This window comes from Triturus cristatus, chromosome 11 (genome assembly GCF_964204655.1).
Source record: "Triturus cristatus chromosome 11, aTriCri1.1, whole genome shotgun sequence".
NCBI lineage: Eukaryota > Metazoa > Chordata > Amphibia > Caudata > Salamandridae > Triturus > Triturus cristatus.
This window is the reverse complement of record NC_140594.1, coordinates 28835384-28854624: the sequence shown is the minus strand read 5'-3', so window position 1 is coordinate 28854624 and position 19241 is coordinate 28835384. Positions and strand designations below refer to the sequence as shown.

The following is a 19241-nucleotide window of genomic DNA, read 5'->3' as shown; positions in this document are numbered from 1 at the left end:
CCAGTCCACAGCGAATTGTGAATTTTACTGCGTATCTCCCATCTGCAATGGCTTGAGAAAGGATGACCCGGACCTCCTCCGGGCACTGAGGCAGCACTTGTGCAACCGTATCCCAGACTGTATGGGTATAGTGGCCCAAGAGGCATGCGGTATTCATGGACTGCAGTGCTAAGCTGGAGGAAGAGAACATACACTTCCCAAGGGGATCTAGCTTCTTGGATTCAATGTCTAGGGGTGCAGAAGGGAATGCACCGTTTGAAGAAGAAGCTTGGACCACCAAGCTCTCGGGGGAAGGGTGTTGGGTGAGGAAAATAGGATCGCCCGGAGTCGGGCGGTTGCGGCGGGCAATCGCCTGTTCCACCGAAGCCCCTGTGCTGGGCTTGGACCTAGTGCCCAGAAGGACGTCCATGAGGGCTTCATTGAAGGGCAAGAGGGGTTCAGAAGAAGTTGCTGCCCATTGAAGCACCTCTGTCAGGAGGTTAGTTCTGACTGCCACTGTAGGGAGCTCCAGGCCCATGGCCTCAGCTGCCCTACACATCACCACTGCACAGGACGCTCCCTCCTCCGTTGCAACCGTAGGGGGAGAAAGCATGCCAAGGTCTGGGAAGGTATCCAGACCATTGGCGTCACCCAATTCTTCTCTCCAGTCCGGTTCTTCCAGCTGGTCTGTCCAGCGACCCCTCTTAGTCTTCATCACCAACCTCAGGGCGATATTGAACACGTGGGATGAACAAGGGAACAAAAGTACCCTCCGGTGTCAGATTCATCGTCGGTCCAGCTCTGGGTCCATCTCGGGGATGAGGATGAGGACGGTGTCGGCCGGGGGCATGGCCGACTCCTGGGGGGGCGTCACCAGGGAAGGTCGAGTGAGGTTGACCGGTGTCAATCCGGATCCAGACCTGGATCCACGTGGGCCCTCCGGCACCGGAGCAGCTGGCATCGAAGGCCCAAGGCACCCAACTGGCTCCGCTAGGCACAAAGGTGCACCGGTAGAGTCGGGCTGCCCAAACACACGGTGGAGGGCTTCATAGAATGTACGAAGCTGGGCAGGGGACGCCCCGGTTCCCGGAACTGAAGGGAAGCACAGAGTTGTTCCTGAGTCAAGTGCCGGAGACGGAGCCTTAGAGTGACGACGCTCTGGGTCCCGCGTCGTGTCAGCCGACCGACAGGGGGAAGGCGAAGAGCGACAGTGCTTCTTTACCTTCTATTTGTACTTCGACTTACGCAAAGATTGCGAAGACTTGGACAAGGTGTGATGGCTCCATGACCGGTCTCGAGACTTTCCCCTGGAGCGAGACCGGGAGCGACGCAAAACTGACTGCCGGGCCTCCAAAAGCTTTTGGGACCGCTCCCGCAAATACTTCTGATTCATGCATTCAGTCGGAGCACTACTTCGGGTCGTGGTCGCGCTCCAGGCACCAGAGGTACATGAGGTGCGGGTCCGTCACAGATATCAACTTGTGACAGGAGTCACAAGGCTTGAAGCAGGTCCGACGATGGGACATCCCGTGTACACCATGAGTCGAAGACTTGAAAAAAGGCGTCGTCAAAAGTCAAAAAGTTTAGTCTAAAAGTGACTAAGGGGCAAGCTCTCTCCGGATCTGCGCTAGGCTAGCGTGGAAAAAGAAAGAACTGACGTCAGCGCGCAGGGGCAGCATCAAGTTGACACAGCCATGTCATCCTGGCGACCACCATGCCGACAACAGATGTGGAGCCAACTGATGTCACCTACTGGCATGCAGGGGTACTGCTAAGAGAATCCCAGATCCAGTCTGACGCCTGGGGGTAATTCTAAGGTAAGGAATCTATAACTAATAGTCTCTTTCAGATTTGTGCAGGAAAAGGCACCTTCCTGCAGAAAAACAATCCTAAGAGGCATATTCCTCTTTCTATGTGTGCTGTAAAATGAGGAAGAAATGAGGAGAAATTAAGAGATTTCTCCTTGTTACTCCTCCCCTAGGAAGATGTAACATTTTAGCGCATTCCCAGGTTTACAAGTTCTTGTACATCTGGGGATGTGTCAAAATCCATGGGAGTTGCGTGGGAACATCCACGCAACACCCATCCAGAGAATACCTTCCCAGGACAGAGTAACACAACACAGCGATTTCCACTGCATGCGTTACTCCAGATTTTTTAAGCCACTGAGAGCCAAGCAAAGAGGCTTTGCGTGGCTTCAAAAATCTGACTTCGAGGTTTGTGTCATGCATGTACCATGTTGCGTGGTGCAAGCGTGATGCAAGCCTCTCATAAATATGCCCCTAAGTTTAAAAGGATCACACCACTAACCATGCAGTTTAGTGACCACCTTCTATGTGAAGGGCGATCTTTACTTACTTTCCTTGTTATTGCTAGTTGCTGATTTGCATTACCATCCGAGAAGGTATTGGACCAGATAACTAGTTCCTATACAATCAAATCTCACTTTAGGAACCAGAGCAAAAATAGATGTAGGGAGCTGCAGTTCGGTACAGAACCCATAAATGTGAAGAAAAGGTGGGAAAGGGTCTTATTCTAACTTAGCACTCCCCGGAGTTCTCAGACTACCTTCCCCACCAAACCTCAATGTTGGGTAATTACAATTAGAAAAGTTAGTCTTGAAAAGCTGATGTCAGCCTTCTCCTCGCTGTAAGTTGAAGTTGGGCATAAAAACTGGATATTTGTAGGGTGTAGGACGGCATCTGGAGCAGCTTTGCGGATACTAAGGCATGTCTGACTCTACCTTACAGAGGTGAGCCTGTGACTGACTCTGCTATAGCCCCCCTTGTCTTTAGGCTGGTCTCCCTCTTTTGAAGATCTTTCAAGTGTAGAACAGTCGTGAGTTGGTCACTATTGCCTTCTGCTGGCGCAGGTCTGCTCTGTTGTCCATCTCGGGAACAACTGTCGATATCCGTAAGAGAGGAACGATAGATGAGTTCCATCCCCAACACTATCGCTTGATATCTGTAAGAGTGTGTTAGGGACAGAGCTGGCGTGTCGTCCCTCCATTACTTGATATCTGTAAGAGAGTTTTGGGGACAGAGCTGGTGTGTCGTTCCTTCATCGCTCGATATCTGTAAGAGTGTGTTGGGGACAGAGCTGGTGTGTAGTTCCTTCATCGCTCGATATATGGAAGAGTGTGTTAGGGAGAGCTGGTGTGTCCTTCTTCCATTGCTTGATATCTGTAAGAGAGTGTTGGGGAGAGCTGATGTGTCGTTCCTCCATCGCTCGATATTTGTAAGTGTGTGTTGGGGACAGAGCTGGTGTGTTGTTCCTCCATTGTTCGATCTCTGTAAGAGTATGTTGGGGACAGAGTTGGTGTGTCATTCCTCCATCGCTTGATATCTGTAAGAGTGTGTTGGGGACAGAGATTGTGTGTCGTACCTCTATTTTTCGATATCTGTAAGAGTGTGTTGGGGACAGCGCTGGTGGGTTGTTGTTCCACAGCTAGATATCTGTAAGAGTGTGATTGGGACAGAGCTGGTGTGTTGTACCTCCATTTTTCAATATCTGTAAGAGTGTCTTGGGGACAGAGCTGGTGTGTCATTCCTCCATCGCTCGATATTTGTAAGTGTGTGTTGGGGACAGAGCTGGTGTGTTGTTCCTCCATTGTTCGATCTCTGTAAGAGTATGTTGGGGACAGAGTTGGTGTGTCATTCCTCCATCGCTTGATATCTGTAAGAGTGTGTTGGGGACAGAGATTGTGTGTCGTACCTCTATTTTTCGATATCTGTAAGAGTGTGTTGGGGACAGCGCTGGTGGGTTGTTGTTCCACAGCTAGATATCTGTAAGAGTGTGATTGGGACAGAGCTGGTGTGTTGTACCTCCATTTTTCAATATCTGTAAGAGTGTCTTGGGGACAGAGCTGGTGTGTCGTTCCTCCATCACTCGATATCTGTAAGAGTGTGTTGGGGACAGAGCTGGTGTGTCGTTCGTCCACCGCTTGATATCTGTAAGAGTGTATTGGGTACAGAGCAGGTGTATCATTCCTTCATCACTCGATATCTGTAAGAGTGTGTTGGGGACAGAGCTGGTGTGTCATTCCTTCATCGCTTGATATCTGTAAGAGTGTGTTGGGGAGAGCTGGTGTGTCGTTCTTCCATTGCTTGATATCTGTAAGAGTGTGTTGGGTACAGAGCAGGTGTATCATTCCTTCATCACTCAATATCTGTAAGAGTGTGTTGGGGAGAGCTGGTGTGTCGTTTTTCCATTGCTTGATATCTGTAAGAGTGTGTTGGGGACAGAGCTGGTGTGTCGTTCCTCAATTGTTCGATATCTGTAAGAGTGTGTTGGGGATAGAGCTGGTGTGTCGTTCCTCCACTGTTCGATATATGTAAGAGTGTGTTGGGGACAGAGCTGGTGTGTCGTTCCTCCATCGCTCGATATCTGTAAGAGTGTGTTGGGGACAGAGCTGGTGTGTCGTTCGTCCACCGCTTGATATCTGTAAAAGTGTATTGGGTACAGAGCAGGTGTATCATTCCTTCATCACTCGATATCTGTAAGAGTGTGTTGGGGACAGAGCTGGTGTGTCGTTCCTTCATCGCTCGATATCTGTAAGAGTGTGTTGGGGAGAGCTGGTGTGTCGTTCTTCCATTGCTTGATATCTGTAAGAATGTGTTGGGGACAGAGCTGGTGTGTCGTTCCTCAATTGTTCGATATCTGTAAGAGTGTGTTGGGGATAGAGCTGGTGTGTCGTTCCTCCACTGTTCGATATCTGTAAGAGTGTGTTGGGGACAGAGCTGGTGTGTCGTTCGTCCACCGCTTGATATCTGTAAGAGTGTATTGGGTACAGAGCAGGTGTATCATTCCTTCATCACTCGATATCTGTAAGAGTGTGTTGGGGACAGAGCTGGTGTGTCGTTCCTTCATCGCTTGATATCTGTAAGAGTGTGTTGGGGAGAGCTGGTGTGTCGTTCTTCCATTGCTTGATATCTGTAAGAGTGTGTTGGGTACAGAGCAGGTGTATCATTCCTTCATCACTCGATATCTGTAAGAGTGTGTTGGGGACAGAGCTGGTGTGTCGTTCCTTCATCGCTCGATATCTGTAAGAGTGTGTTGGGGACAGAGCTGGTGTGTCGTTCCTCCATTGTTCGATATCTGTAAGAGTGTGTTGAGGATAGAGCTGGTGTGTCGTTCCTCCACTGTTCGATATCTGTAAGAGTGTGTTGGGGACAGAGCTGGTGTGTCATTCTGCCATAGTTCGATATCTGTAAGAGAGTGTTGGGGACAGAGCTGGTGTGTCATTTCTCCATCGCTTGATATCTGTAAGAGTGTGTTGGGGACACAGCTGGTGTGTCATTTCTCCATCGCTTGACATCTGTAAGAGTGTTTTGGGGATAGAGCTGGTGTGTCGTTCCGCCATCGCTTGATATCTGTAAGAGTGTGTTGGGGACAGAGCTGGTGTGTCGTTCTGCCATAGTTCGATATCTGTAAGAGAGTGTTGGGGACAGAGCTGGTGTGTCATTTCTCCATCGCTTGATATCTGTAAGAGTGTGTTGGGGACAGAGCTGGTGTGTCATTTCTCCATCGCTTGACATCTGTAAGAGTGTTTTGGTGACAGAGCTGGTGTGTCGTTCCTCCATTGCTTGATATCTGTAAGAGTGTGTTGGGGACAACTAGCCCATCATTTTACCTAAGTTCGATATCTGTAAGAGAGTGTTGGGTATGGGGTCTGTGGTTTCACAAAGGTTCAATATCTGTGAGGGAGTGTGTGAGGGGCAGGGCTACTCTATCTTTCTACCAAAGCTCGAAACCTGTTAGTGAGTGCAGAGCTGGTCTGTTGTTCTACTACCGCTCAATATCAGTACAAGAGTGCTGGGAGCAGAGCTGGCGTGTCGTTCCTCAATCGCTCGATATCTGTAAGATTGTGTTGGGGAAAGAGTTGGTGTGTCATTCCTCCATTGCTCGATATCTGTAAGAGTGTGATGGGTATGGGGTCTGTGGTTTCACAAATGTTCAATATCTGTAAGGGAGTGTGTGAGGGGCTACTCTATCGTTCTACCAAAGCTCGATACATGTTAGTGAGTGCAGAGCTGGTCTGTTGTTCTACTCCCGCTCGATATCAGTACAAGAGTGCTGGGAGCAGAGCTGGTGTGTCGTTCCGCTATCGCTCGATATCAGTACAAGAGTACTGGGAGCAGAGCTGGTGTGTCGTTCCTCCATCACTCAATTTCTGTAACATTGTGTTGGGGACAGAGCTGGTCTATCATTCCACCAAAGCTTCATATCTGTGAGTGAGTGTTAGGAGGCAAAACTGGTCTGTGGTTCCACCATTGCTCGATATCTGTAAGAGACTCTTGGGCGGACAGCTGGTCTGTCAGCCCACCATTGCTATATCACTGTTTTATTTTAGAGACATACAGCGCTGTGGTGTTCTTGCAGGCCAGTCCTATTGACTAGCTAAAAGGGCTATAGGTTCCCTTGTCATATCAACAGTCAGATTCTACACCAATATTGTTCAAAACTGCCTCTTTTCTCCCACACTGCTCACTGGACAGTAACACAATCCCACCATGACCTGGGAGGCGTGCTTCAATAATCCCCTCTCAAGAGCACCCAACCCAGGACTTGCTAGACTCAATGGATTGGGGCTCACATTCAGCTAACCTTTCAGTTAAAAACCAAGTGAAGTTGCCTTTAGTGCTTGTGCTTTGGGAAACTTGGATTTTTATGGGTATTTATTTTCTTCTTTATAAGACCCTCAGCTGCGAGACTCAAAGTTGTTCTCTTTTCAGCTTTTAGGGCCATCATCATCCGCAGGACGGTCGGACAGAGGAGAGCACCCGGGCCGCCGGGTGTCCCACGGAAACGCGCTACCACCAAGGCCCCGGCCAATGAGCGTGCCTTCCATTGGTTAGTTGGACCGATTGATGAATGTCTGTTCTTTCATACTACGACACTGGTGATTCTTCTGATATATGAATTACTATACATAAAAAAAGAGCATTAATGGTTAAGTGTACATTTTTCTTCATTTAATGGACAGGAAGATAATACCATCAGACAAACCTGATCATTAATTTAATTAAGATTGTCATTAGATCAATGAAGTGAGCAAACGTGACAAGTAACAAGCCAGTGTTAGCGAAACACGTGTCAGACATCCATGTCTCATTCACCTTCCCCTTCATCGTCTGCACCATCCATTGTTCTGTGCTCATTCCATTTTATAAATGCACCCTTTGGGACGCTGGGTGCGGCTGCAGCAATATATCCAGTCCTTCAAGAGCTGATGCAATGGGCGCCTCTGTGTGCTATATGACCAGAGCCCCAGGATACACAAGCTTGGCTCCTAAGTGTCAGTGTCTAGGTCCTCAGGGGCGGCATGCTCCCAGAAGCACTACATAGAGCACCATGGGCTCTGTTTAGGGAGCAGAAGCTCAGAGTAGTCTACAAGGGCTGTGGTACTGGAGAGGATATCAGAACGAAAGGATCAGACTCACAAGAGGGTACATGAGGGGTGTGCCTCCCACTTCAGGCCGAATTTAAAGAGAGAGTGCTAAGTATGACACTGATCACAGGAGCGGACTGTGCACCACCTTGGCACCTAGTAAAAGGGGGTGGGAGGTACCCATAACCCTGGGCACATGAGCAGAGTCCACACCACCTCAAGAGTTAGGATAAGGAAGGGTATTAACGATATTCCTGGGCACAAGAGTGGGCTGTACCCCACCTAAATGCACAGCTCCTCAGGAACTAGTGTAGGGAAGAGTATTGACCATGATTCTGGACAGAGGAGCGGAGTGCGCACCACTTCAGTGCGCACCACCTCAAGGTCTAGTATAAGGGAGCGTATGAACCATGATCCTCACCAGAAGAGCAGAGTGCGCACCACTTCAGTGCGCACCACTTCAAGACCTAGTTTAAGGGAGGGTGTTAACTATGATCCTCAGCAGAAGAGCAGAGTGCGCACCACTTCAGTGCGCGCCAACTCAAGACCTAGTTTAAGGGAGGGTGTTAACTATGATCCTCAGCAGAAGAGCAGAGTGCGCACCACTTCAGTGTGCACCACTTCAAGACCTAGTTTAAGGGAGGGTGTTAACTATGATCCTCAGCAGAAGAGCAGAGTGCACACCACTTCAGTGAGCCCCACTTCAAGACCTAGTTTAAGGGAGGGTGTTAACTATGATCCTCAGCAGAAGAGCAGAGTGCGCACCACTTCAGTGCGCACCACTTCAAGACCTAGTTTAAGGGAGGGTGTTAACTATGATCCTCAGCAGAAGAGCAGCGTGTGCACCACTTCAGTGCGCACCACTTCAAGACCTAGTTTAAGGGAGCTTATTAACCATGTACCTCACCAGAAGAGCAGAGTGCACACCACTTCAGTGCGCACCACTTCAAGACCTAGTTTAAGGGAGGGTGTTAACTATGATCCTCAGCAGAAGAGCGTAGTGCGCACCACTTCCATGTGCACAACCTCAAGACCTAGAACAGGGTAGAGTATTAACCATGATCCTGGACAGAAGAGCGGAGTGTGTGCCACTTCAGTGCGCACAACCTCAAGACCTAGTTTAAGGGCGGTGTTAACTGTGATCATCAGCAGAAGAGCGCAGTGCGCACCACGTCAGTGTGCACCACTTCAAGGCCTAGTGTAAGGGAGCGTATTGCCTATGATCCCCAGCAGAAGAACAGAGTGCACACCACTTCAGTGTGCATCACCTCAAGACCTAGTTTAAGGGAGGGGGCTAACTATGATCCTCAGCAGAAGAGCAGAGTGCGCACCACTTCAGTGCGCACCAACTCAAGACCTAGTTTAAGGTAGGGTGTTAAATTGTGATCATCAGCAGAAGAGCGGAGTGTGCACCACTTCAGTGTGTACAACCTCAGGACCTAGTATAAGGGAGGGTGTTAACTGTGATCAACAGCAGAAGAGCAGAGTGAGCACCACCTCAGCGTGTACCACCTCAAGACCTAGAATAGGGGAGAGTATTAACTATGATGCTAGACAGAAAAGCAGAGTGCGCACCACTTCAGTGTGCACCACTTCAAGGCCTAGTGTAAGGGAGCGTACTACCTATGATCCCCAGCAGAAGAACAGAGTGCACACCACTTCAGTGTCCACCACCTCAAGACCTAGTTTAAGGGAGAGTGCTAACTATGATCCTCAGCAGAAGAGCAGAGTGTGCACCACTTCAGTGCGCACCACTTCAAGACCTAGTTTAAGGGAGCTTATTACCCACGATCCTCACCAGAAGAGCAGAGTGTGCACCACTTCAGTGCGCACCACTTCAAGACCTAGTTTAAGGGAGAGTGCTAACTATGATCATCAGCAGAAGAGCAGAGTGTGCACCACTTCAGTGCGCACCAACTCAAGACCTAGTTTAAGGTAGGGTGTTAACTCTGATCATCAGCAGAAGGGCGGAGTGCACACCACTTCAGTGTGCACTATCTCAAGACCTAGAATAGGGGAGAGTATTAACCATGATCTTGGACAGAAAAGCAGAGAGCGCACCACTTCAGTGTGCACCACTTCAAGACCTAGTTTAAGGGAGCTTATTAACCATGTACCTCACCAGAAGAGCAGAGTGCGCACCACTTCAGTGCGCACCACTTCAAGACCTAGTTTAAGGGAGGGTGTTAACTATGATCCTCAGCAGAAGAGCGTAGTGCACACCACTTCCATGTGCAAAACCTCAAGACCTAGAACAGGGTAGAGTATTAACCATGATCCTGGACAGAAGAGCGGAGTGTGTGCCACTTCAGTGCGCACAACCTCAAGACCTAGTTTAAGGGCGGGTGTTAACTGTGATCATCAGCAGAAGAGCGCAGTGCGCACCACTTCAGTGTGCACCACTTCAAGGCCTAGTGTAAGGGAGCGTATTGCCTATGATCCTCAGCAGAAGAGCAGAGTGCACACCACTTCAATGCGCACCAACTCAAGACCTAGTTTAAGGTAGGGTGTTAAATTGTGATCATCAGCAGAAGAGCGGAGTGTGCACCACTTCAGTGTGTACAACCTCAGGACCTAGTATAAGGGAGGGTGTTAACTGTGATCAACAGCAGAAGAGCAGAGTGAGCACCACCTCAGCGTGTACCACCTCAAGACCTAGAATAGGGGAGAGTATTAACTATGATGCTGGTCAGAAAAGCAGAGTGTGCACCACTTCAGTGTGCACCACTTCAAGGCCTAGTGTAAGGGAGCGTACTACCTATGATCCCCAGCAGAAGAGCAGAGTGCGCACCACTTCAGTGCACACCACTTCAGTGTTCACCACCTCAAGACCTAGTTTAAGGGAGAGTGCTAACTATGATCCTCAGCAGAAGAGCAGAGTGCGCACCACTTCAGTGCGCACCACTTCAAGACCTAGTTTAAGGGAGCTTATTACCCATGATCCTCACCAGAAGAGCAGAGTGCGCACCACTTCAGTGCGCACCACTTCAAGACCTAGTTTAAGGGAGGATGTTAACTATGATCCTCAGCAGAAGAGCGTAGTGCGCACCACTTCCGTGTGCACAACCTCAAGACCTAGAACAGGGTAGAGTATTAACGATGGTCCTGGACAGAAGAGCGGAATGTGCGCCACTTCAGTGCACACAACCTCAAGACCTAGTTTAAGGGTGGGTGTTAACTGTGATCATCAGCAGAAGGGCGGAGTGCACACCACTTCAGTGTGCACTATCTCAAGACCTAGAATAGGGGAGAGTATTAACCATGATCTTGGACAGAAAAGCAGAGTGCGCACCACTTCAGTGTGCACCACTTCAAGGCCTAGTGTAAGGGAGCGTACTACCTATGATCCCCAGCAGAAGAACAGAGTGCACACCACTTCAGTGTCCACCACCTCAAGACCTAGTTTAAGGGAGAGTGCTAACTATGATCCTCAGCAGAAGAGCAGAGTGTGCACCACTTCAGTGCGCACCACTTCAAGACCTAGTTTAAGGGAGCTTATTACCCATGATCCTCACCAGAAGAGCAGAGTGCGCACCACTTCAGTGCGCACCACCTCAAGACCTAGTTTAAGGGAGAGTGCTAACTATGATCCTCAGCAGTAGAGAAGAGTGTGCACCACTTCAGTGCGCACCACTTCAAGACCTAGTTTAAGGGAGCTTATTACCCATGATCCTCACCAGAAGAGCAGAGTGCGCACCACTTCAGTGCGCACCACTTCAAGACCTAGTTTAAGGAAGAGTGCTAACTATGATCATCAGCAGAAGAGCAGAGTGCGCACCACTTCAGTGCGCACCAACTCAAGACCTAGTTTAAGGTGGGGTGTTAACTGTGATCATCAGCAGAAGGGCGGAGTGCACACCACTTCAGTGTGCACTATCTCAAGACCTAGAATAGGGGAGAGTATTAACCATGATCTTGGACAGAAAAGCAGAGTGCGCACCACTTCAGTGCGCACAACCTCAAGACCTAGTTTAAGGGAGCTTATTACCCATGATCCTCAGCAGAAGAGCAGAGTGCGCACCACTTCAGTGTCCACCACTTCAAGACCTAGTTTAAGGGAGAGTGCTAACTATGATCCTCAGCAGAAGAGCAGAGTGTGCACCACTTCAGTGCGCACCAACTCAAGACCTAGTTTAAGGTAGGGTGTTAAGTATGCTCCTCAGCAGAAGAGCAGAGTGCGCACCACTTCAGTGTGCACAACTTCAGGACCTAGTGTAAGGGAGGGTGTTAACTGTGATCAACAGCAGAAGAGGGGAGTGAGCACCACCTCAGCGTGTACCACCTCAAGACCTAGAATAGGGGAGAGTATTAACTATGATGCTGGACAGAAAAGCAGAGTGCGCACCACTTCAGTGGGCACCACTTCAAGGCCTAGTGTAAGGGAGCGTACTACCTATGATCCCCAGCAGAAGAACAGAGTGCGCACCACTTCAGTGCACACCACTTCAGTGTTCACCACCTCAAGACCTAGTTTAAGGGAGAGTGCTAACTATGATCCTCAGCAGAAGAGCAGAGTGCACACCACTTCAGTGGGCATCACCTCAAGGCCTAGTTTAAGGGAGGGTGTTAACTGTGATCATCAGCAGAAGGGTGGAGTGCACACCACTTCAGTGTGCACTATCTCAAGACCTAGAATAGGGGAGAGTATTAACCATGATCTTGGACAGAAAAGCAGAGTGCGCACCACTTCAGTGTGCACCACTTCAAGACCTAGTTTAAGGGAGCTTATTAACCATGTACCTCACCAGAAGAGCAGAGTGCGCACCACTTCAGTGTGCACCACTTCAAGACCTAGTTTAAGGGAGCTTATTAACCATGTACCTCACCAGAAGAGCAGAGTGCGCACCACTTCAGTGCGCACCACTTCAAGACCTAGTTTAAGGGAGGGTGTTAACTGTGATCATCAGCAGAAGGGTGGAGTGCACACCACTTCAGTGTGCACTATCTCAAGACCTAGAATAGGGGAGAGTATTAACCATGATCCTGGACAGAAGAGCGGAGTGTGTGCCACTTCAGTGTGCACCACCTCAAGACCTAGTGAAAGGGAGGGTGCTAACTATGATCCTCAGCAGAAAAGCGCAGTGCGCACCTCCTCGGCCCAGTATAAGGGAGGGTGCTAACCATGGCCCTGGGGACAGGAGCAGACGGTGCACCACCACAGTGCACACCGCCCCCAGGCCGAGGATAAAGGGAAGGCATCCACCGTGGCTGCAGTTCAGTGCAGTAGATGGGAAGATGTGTGTAGTGCGAGGTCTGCAACGCAAGAACAATGAGGCAGAACAGGAAATGACATCATCTAAAGCCTAAAGCTGATGAGATTGGAATATGTATTCAAATAACACAAGGTCTACAGCGAACGCCAATGAGGAAACAGGAAATGTTAGTCAACAGTGCAGGGTCTCCAGCCCGAGAACAATGAGCAGATGGAAAAATGTACACAAAAACCTCAAGGTCTGCCGCACAAGACGCACAAGACGTAAATATGCATAGAAATGGTGAATACATTGTAGCACAAAGCCTGGGAGGAGATGGAAAGGTGTCTACAAATGTATCAAGGAGACTGCTGCAGGGCCTGTGAAGAGATGCAAAGTTATAATAAAGAGGGCAAGATCTGCACATCTGTGAAAGATCTCAGGCGGTGTGGAGATGTACCTAAGTAGTACAATGTTTGTATCACCGGCCCATGAGAAATATTGCAATGACACGGAGCACAAACTCCTGAGTATAAGACAGGCAAACAGTGCGAGGCCTGCGGCATAAGACCTATACATCTGCTGTAAATGTATATATTTTACATAGCAGCAGTTGGAGCATAAGTTCTACAGGAAGATGGGCACAAACTGGGAAAGGACCACAGCGCGCGCAAGATGTCTGGGGACAAAGAAATAAGAACAAAAACAGGGCAGGGTCTGCAGAACACGTCCTGTGAGGCAGAGGTACACAGACAGGGCATGCCCTGTGCCCTAACATCTCAGAGAATACAGAAACATGAATGCTATGAAGAAATGAGGTGTAATATAAGGCGTGGTTGTGCAACCTCACCATGTAATACACCTACCAACCCCTTTAGGACCATTCGGTTTCTTTGCCTAACCTTCAGTTCAAGCCTGGGTAGCTGTGGCTCTGAGCAGCAAGACTCTCACAGAGGGACAAGTGTTAAGCATTTAAACAGCACCAACACAGTTGAAGAAGAAATGGACAAGACGCCAAAGAAAAGCGACAAGAATTAAAAATAGACTGCATCTTGTGCTTCAAGTCCTGGTCCCTGGTGCTTCACGGCGGCAGTTTAAACACTTTGGGCTACCAACTTGCCCCGGCAGGCTTCTCAGCTGTTGTCAGAGACGTTTTAATGCATGGGCCAAGTGGGCTCTGGCCCCAGGCCCCAGCCTTTCAGGGGGCCCCCTGGCAGTCATCTCCATTCTCCAGACTTTTGCCCTCATGACCTTACAAATTTCCTAAACAGATTGTTTTAAATACTGTTTTCCTTCACTTTATTTTTTATGTAGCTGGTGTGTGAGAGTCTAGTACAGCCATTTTGCAGAGAAATGTTGTGTTTATGTTTCATGCAATATACATAAAAAAAGTTTCTTTTATATCAAACAAGGCCTAACATATAAGAAATGGGAGGGCATGACAGGGATTATTTGCAGTAATATTGGTGAGCTGCTGGTGTGGTACAATATTTAAAACACACATAACTATCCCTGAATATTGGCTGTAAACACATTTAGGGCCTTATTTATGAGAAGTGATGTATCGCTGTGTGAAAACAGGGATGCGTCAATTCTTAGTGCGCCCTCCTTGCGACATGATGGATGCATCATAGTTACTGTATGACGCATCATGTCGCAAGGAGTTACAGATACGTCAGTATTTCTGACGTATCTGTAAGCGCAACAGTGATGCATTGCTGGGGTGTGTTTGAAAATAGATACAAATCCAGCGATGTGTCTTTTCACATGGGACAGCCCCACGTTAAAGAGAATGCATCAGTCTTACACCTGCCGTGAGGCAGGGGTAAGATATTGACGCAATGGGGTCCAAGAAGCGGCGCACTGAGTTCTCATAGATTACAATGCGCCACTTCTGCAAGGCTTCTTGCGGGGTAACACCCACCCTGCATACATTATACCTGGCGCAGGTATAATGCGGTGCAGGGGTTTACAAAGTGACGCATCTGCCTAGATGCGTTACTTTGTAAATAGTGTGCAACATGCACATTTTTTACGCTGCCGGTGCGTCACAAAAAGTGACAGTAGGAGGAAAACATTCATGAAAGACCCATCAGTTATTAAAAAGCCAGGTTTTTAAGTTCTTCCTGAAAGAGAGTAGGTCTGTGGTTAGTCTCAGAAACTCAGGGAGTCTTTTCCACAATTTTGCGCCTAGAAAGGCGAGGAATCTGCCTCCAGTGCAGGCATGGCATATTTTAGGCACGATGGCCAGGTTGGCATTGGAAGATCTTAGGGGTCTAGATGTTGTGTAGCGATTAGCGCGCTTATTTAGTTAGCTGGCTCTTAAGCCATGGAAAGCTTTAAAGAAGATGGTCATCGCTATGAAGTCGATCTGTTCTTTATGCGGAGCCAGTGTAGAGACTTAAGAATAGGGGTCATACTGGATCTGGGTTTAGGTCTCAGGATGGCTCTGGCTGCCGCATTTTGTACCACTTGTAGGCGCTGGATTATGGATTTGGGAAGACCGAGGTACAAGCTGATGACATAGTCAAGCTTTGATGTAATCAGAGCCTGCTCCACAATCTTTCTACTCTCAAGCGGTAACAGTGGCAGGAATTTTGTTGGCATCCGGAGCATGCCAAAGCAAGCGCAAGTTTTTGACTTTCTCCTTTTCTGCGGGCGGGGGTGGCTGATCTTTTTGTCACCAAGAGCGTTTCTGGATTACCAAAGAAAACAACTTCAGTTTTGTCAGGATTGCACTTCAGCTGATTGATCTTAAGCCAGTTAAAAACCTTTGTGAGGAAAGTCCTAATCATTGCCCGTCAAAGTTGGTTCCTTTTTCACATGTAAAACTCAGCTGAGTGTCATCAGCACAGGAAACTATTTTGACGCCCTCTTCCTCTACCAGAAACTCAAGGGGGGATAGATATATATTAAAAAGGGTAGGACTGAGAATGGAGCCCTGAGAGACACCTACATTCATGGCCGGAACCGGGGATAAGAAAGGGGGGAGCCAGATGTCCTGAGATCTATTTGCCAAGAAGGATGACATCCATGTTAAGGCGGTCCCCCCAGGCCGATGCTAGCAAGTCTCTCCAGGAGCCTCTCATGTGGGACTGTATTGAAGGCCGCCGACAGATCGAGCAGTATCAGAACAGCCTTGCCTCCCTGGTCCAGCTTACCCTTGAGAAATGCAGTCACTTCCAGCAGAGCGGACTCCGTACTGTAAATAGCCCTAAAACCGGATTGGGACTCAGGAAGGAGCTTCCCATCTTCAATGTGTTTTTGGAGGGCCTAGTTTACATGCTGCTCTAATACTTTGGAGAGAGCAGGAAGAAGGGAGATTGGCCTGTAGTTGTCAGGGTCCGTCAGTTTGGCGTTAGCCTTTTTTATCAGTATAAGAATCTTAGCATTCTTCCATAATTTCAGCATGTTCCCTGAGGAGAGGGAAGCATTAAAGAGCTGGTTTACCGTGGGGTTCATGGTGGGAGCTAATAGGTTCAGGATATTCGCTGGACATGGGTCGATAGGAGAGCCAGACTTAATGCTTTGGAGAAGGGTCAGTGATTCTTCAAGCTGAAACTCAGGGAAAGCTAGTAAAGATGGAGGATCCAAGAGGTGAAATTTGTTATTAGAACTAAGGTAGAAGGTCAGTTCTTCCTCTGAGATGTTAGTGAATGCTTCTTTGATCACGAGAGAGCTTTTTGTGGAAGAATTGAGCTATTTGTTTAGACCATTCTTCTGTGCATGGCCATTCCTTTGTCCCGGCTTTCGGGGCGGTAAAGGATTTAACTATGCTAAAGATTTCCTTACTCTTATTTTGGGCATTTTCTATCTTGGTTTGAAAGAAGGTTTTCTTGGCTGCCTTCACGAGAATGTAATGAGCTTTTAAGGTGTCTTTATACACCTTCCTGTCCTAAGGTGCATAGGATTTACGCCATTTCCGTTCCATTTTTCTACAATTGTTTTTGCTACATCTAAGGGAACCGTAAAACTATGGAGCTGGTGGGGCCCACCTCTTTGAGGAGTGGGAAACCACCGATACCGCTGCACCGATGTTGGTTCGGAGCCATGAATCTATTGAGAGGGCGTCCGAGTCGGGGCAGCCAGACAGCTCCGGTGAGGAATAACTGAGGGCGTCTGCTAACATTGGGATGGATATTTTATGGAATGTCCTGTAATTAGGGACCCTCTGCCCTGCGTTAGCCCGAGGGGCAGTGGCAGAGTTGGGAATGATGAATTTAAATAGGTGGTGGTCAGACCAGGTAATGAGAAGAAGTAAGCTTACTGATCTGTCAAAGTTGTGAAAAATGTGGTCGAGGGTATGGACCTTCTCATGGGTGGCTGAAGAAATACATGGAAACATGTTGCAGGCCTGCAGCGTCTCCAATAAGGGAAATTGTTTGAGGGTCTTTTCTATTATCCATATGTATATTGAGATCTCCCACAACAAGGCAGTTGTTGTATTTTAAGGCCAGGGAGGTGGTGGATGTATTAAGCGTAGTAATAAAATTTCCAATTGCACTGGGAGGTCTGTAAATCAGAAAACCAGCTATGCTATGATGGGGGGATAAGGTTGAGCGGAAGCCTAAGGACTCTGCGCCCTCAATGTTTTCCATCGGGATGGGAGAGCAGTCTAGTTCTTTATTGTAAATTATGGGGACACCGCCCCCCTTCCCACTCGGTCGTTCCCTCCTAAGGATTTTATAACCCGTAGGGATGGCGGAGGTGATAGTAGAGTTGGTGACTTCAGACAGCCAGGTCTCAGTGAGAAATAAGAGATAAGGCTGTTCATCTAAAAGTAGGTCATAAATGTGTGGTTCATGCATTTGCATGGAGCGACAATTTAAAAGTGTGGCCTTTAAGTCCTCTGTTTTCTTATTGTTTTTACACTTATTGTTGCTTGGGAGGATCTTGGGTACACGTTTCCTTGGCTGGAGGAGACCAGTTGCACTTATTGCGTTGAAAGTCTACCTCCAAGCTCGGATCAGCCGCTGTACACTGACATAATGGTAGCCGCCTAAGGCCAAGCGGTTTTTCCCTAATGTAATATAGTGGAAGAAACTCACTGGGGGGGAACTGGGCAGCATGGCTGGCGCCGGACGCCTCCAGGATGCTGACGGGCGTCTGTGTGCATCGGGAAAATTTAGGCTAATGCCTATGATGCAAACTGGATCGCTAATGCAGCTGAGGAAGCGGAAACTGTGACGGCGGAAGTGAGGGGCCCAATAGTAGCCCCAGCCCTCCGCTCAATCGGTGTATCAGCCGCGGCGGACAAGGACTGGAGGAAAAGCGAGATGCGAATCGGAGCAGCTAAGGAGGTGTAGGCAAGCAGAATCAAGTAAAGTGCAAGTGCGCATAGGTAGGAGAAATTGTTAAAAAGCACAGAGTAATTCAGCCACATATATACAAGTTAAAAAGTATTAAAAACCTAGTAGCAGGGCAGGGAACACTAAATCCTACCGCTGTCAGCTGCGCGCATCTGTTTACATCGGGGAAAATATAGCCTAATGCCCATGATGCAAACTAGATCGCTAACGCAGCTGAGGAAGCGGAAACTGCGTGGGAAACAGGGGCTCAATTTGTATCATAAATTCAAAGCTGTTCTGCACAGGGGCCCCCAAAATATGTTTGGCCCAGGGCCCCCAAAATCCTTAAGATGTCTCTGGCTGTTGTGTCCTTGTGCTGTGAACAGGAGGCCGGATCACGGACCTTTGGAGTCTGTTGGCTTTAGCTGGGCTCTGGAGACGGCTTCTCCTCGAGCAGGACTCAGCAGAGACAGTCCCTCTCCTTTGCTAGCCACCAGGTTCAGCAGGTGCAGTCCATGCAGGTGCAGCCTCTCTTTGCTGGTTCCATGGGGACGTCAGGACTCCTTCTTTGGTCCCTCCTCCAGTACAGTTGAGATCTGAGTTTGGGGCACCAGGGGTGCCCAACTTATGCTCAGAAAATGGCCTCAGGGCGGGATGCAGTTGGTAGCCAATGGGTTACCAGTTTCCTCCCACCTGATGACCACTGACTGCAAAGTGTGGCTCAGGGGCATCCCAAGATGCACCAGTCTGGCCACTTCCAATATGGCGGACCCCTCTCCAAGCCTGTGGAGCTCCTTAGCCCAACACAGAGGTGTGGCTGCCAATGGCCCTGGAAAACCTATTTGGCAACTGGTTTCCTCTCTCCAGTCCCAAGTGCTCCTCTCCTAAGTGTTACCCATTTGCCCATCAAAGGAGGCGTCTCCTTTGAAGGCCGCCTTATGGGCCAATACCCGTGTGGCTTCCTGCAGAAGGGAAGTAACACCTCCTTCCAGAGCAGGCCTCTATGGTATCCTTTCCTAGGAGCCATTATAATGTTTCCCCAAGAGGGCAGAAAGTGGTCTCAGCAGCAGGACCCCGTGTGCAACCGGTATGGGCACTGGGGACTAAACACAACAAAGTGGCAACTTTGCGGAAGTCCTACACTGACCTCGTTACATTCATTTCGACCTAAGACTCAAATCAGGCTTAATGTAAGGAGTTGTTTGATACCTTAGGCGATCTACTTAGGTTGCACCATTACAAAGTTAGCACAGCTGAGAGGTCAGAGTGCAAACCCTGCTCTCCCCCAACTCTGCCCATGAGATATGTTGCACCCAGCCTTAGGACTCGCTAGGCCTGCCATCGGGGTGACTTACCAGGGGGAAGCCTGGCTTTGCCATTGTCTTGATTGGC

The 19241-nt window shown here is 48.8% G+C and overlaps 1 protein-coding gene across 8 annotated transcripts in view; it reads left to right on the top strand.

The window, feature by feature from the left end:
* Positions 1–19241, top strand: part of RIMBP2 (RIMS binding protein 2) — a 1529140-nt gene that overhangs the window by 1313784 nt on the left and 196115 nt on the right. For all 8 annotated transcript variants that reach the window (XM_085633657.1, XM_085633660.1, XM_085633661.1 and 5 more), the window contains one exon: positions 6714–6831. In XM_085633657.1, the coding sequence (XP_085489783.1) occupies positions 6714–6831 (118 nt within the window). The remainder of the gene's footprint in view (positions 1–6713; positions 6832–19241) is intronic.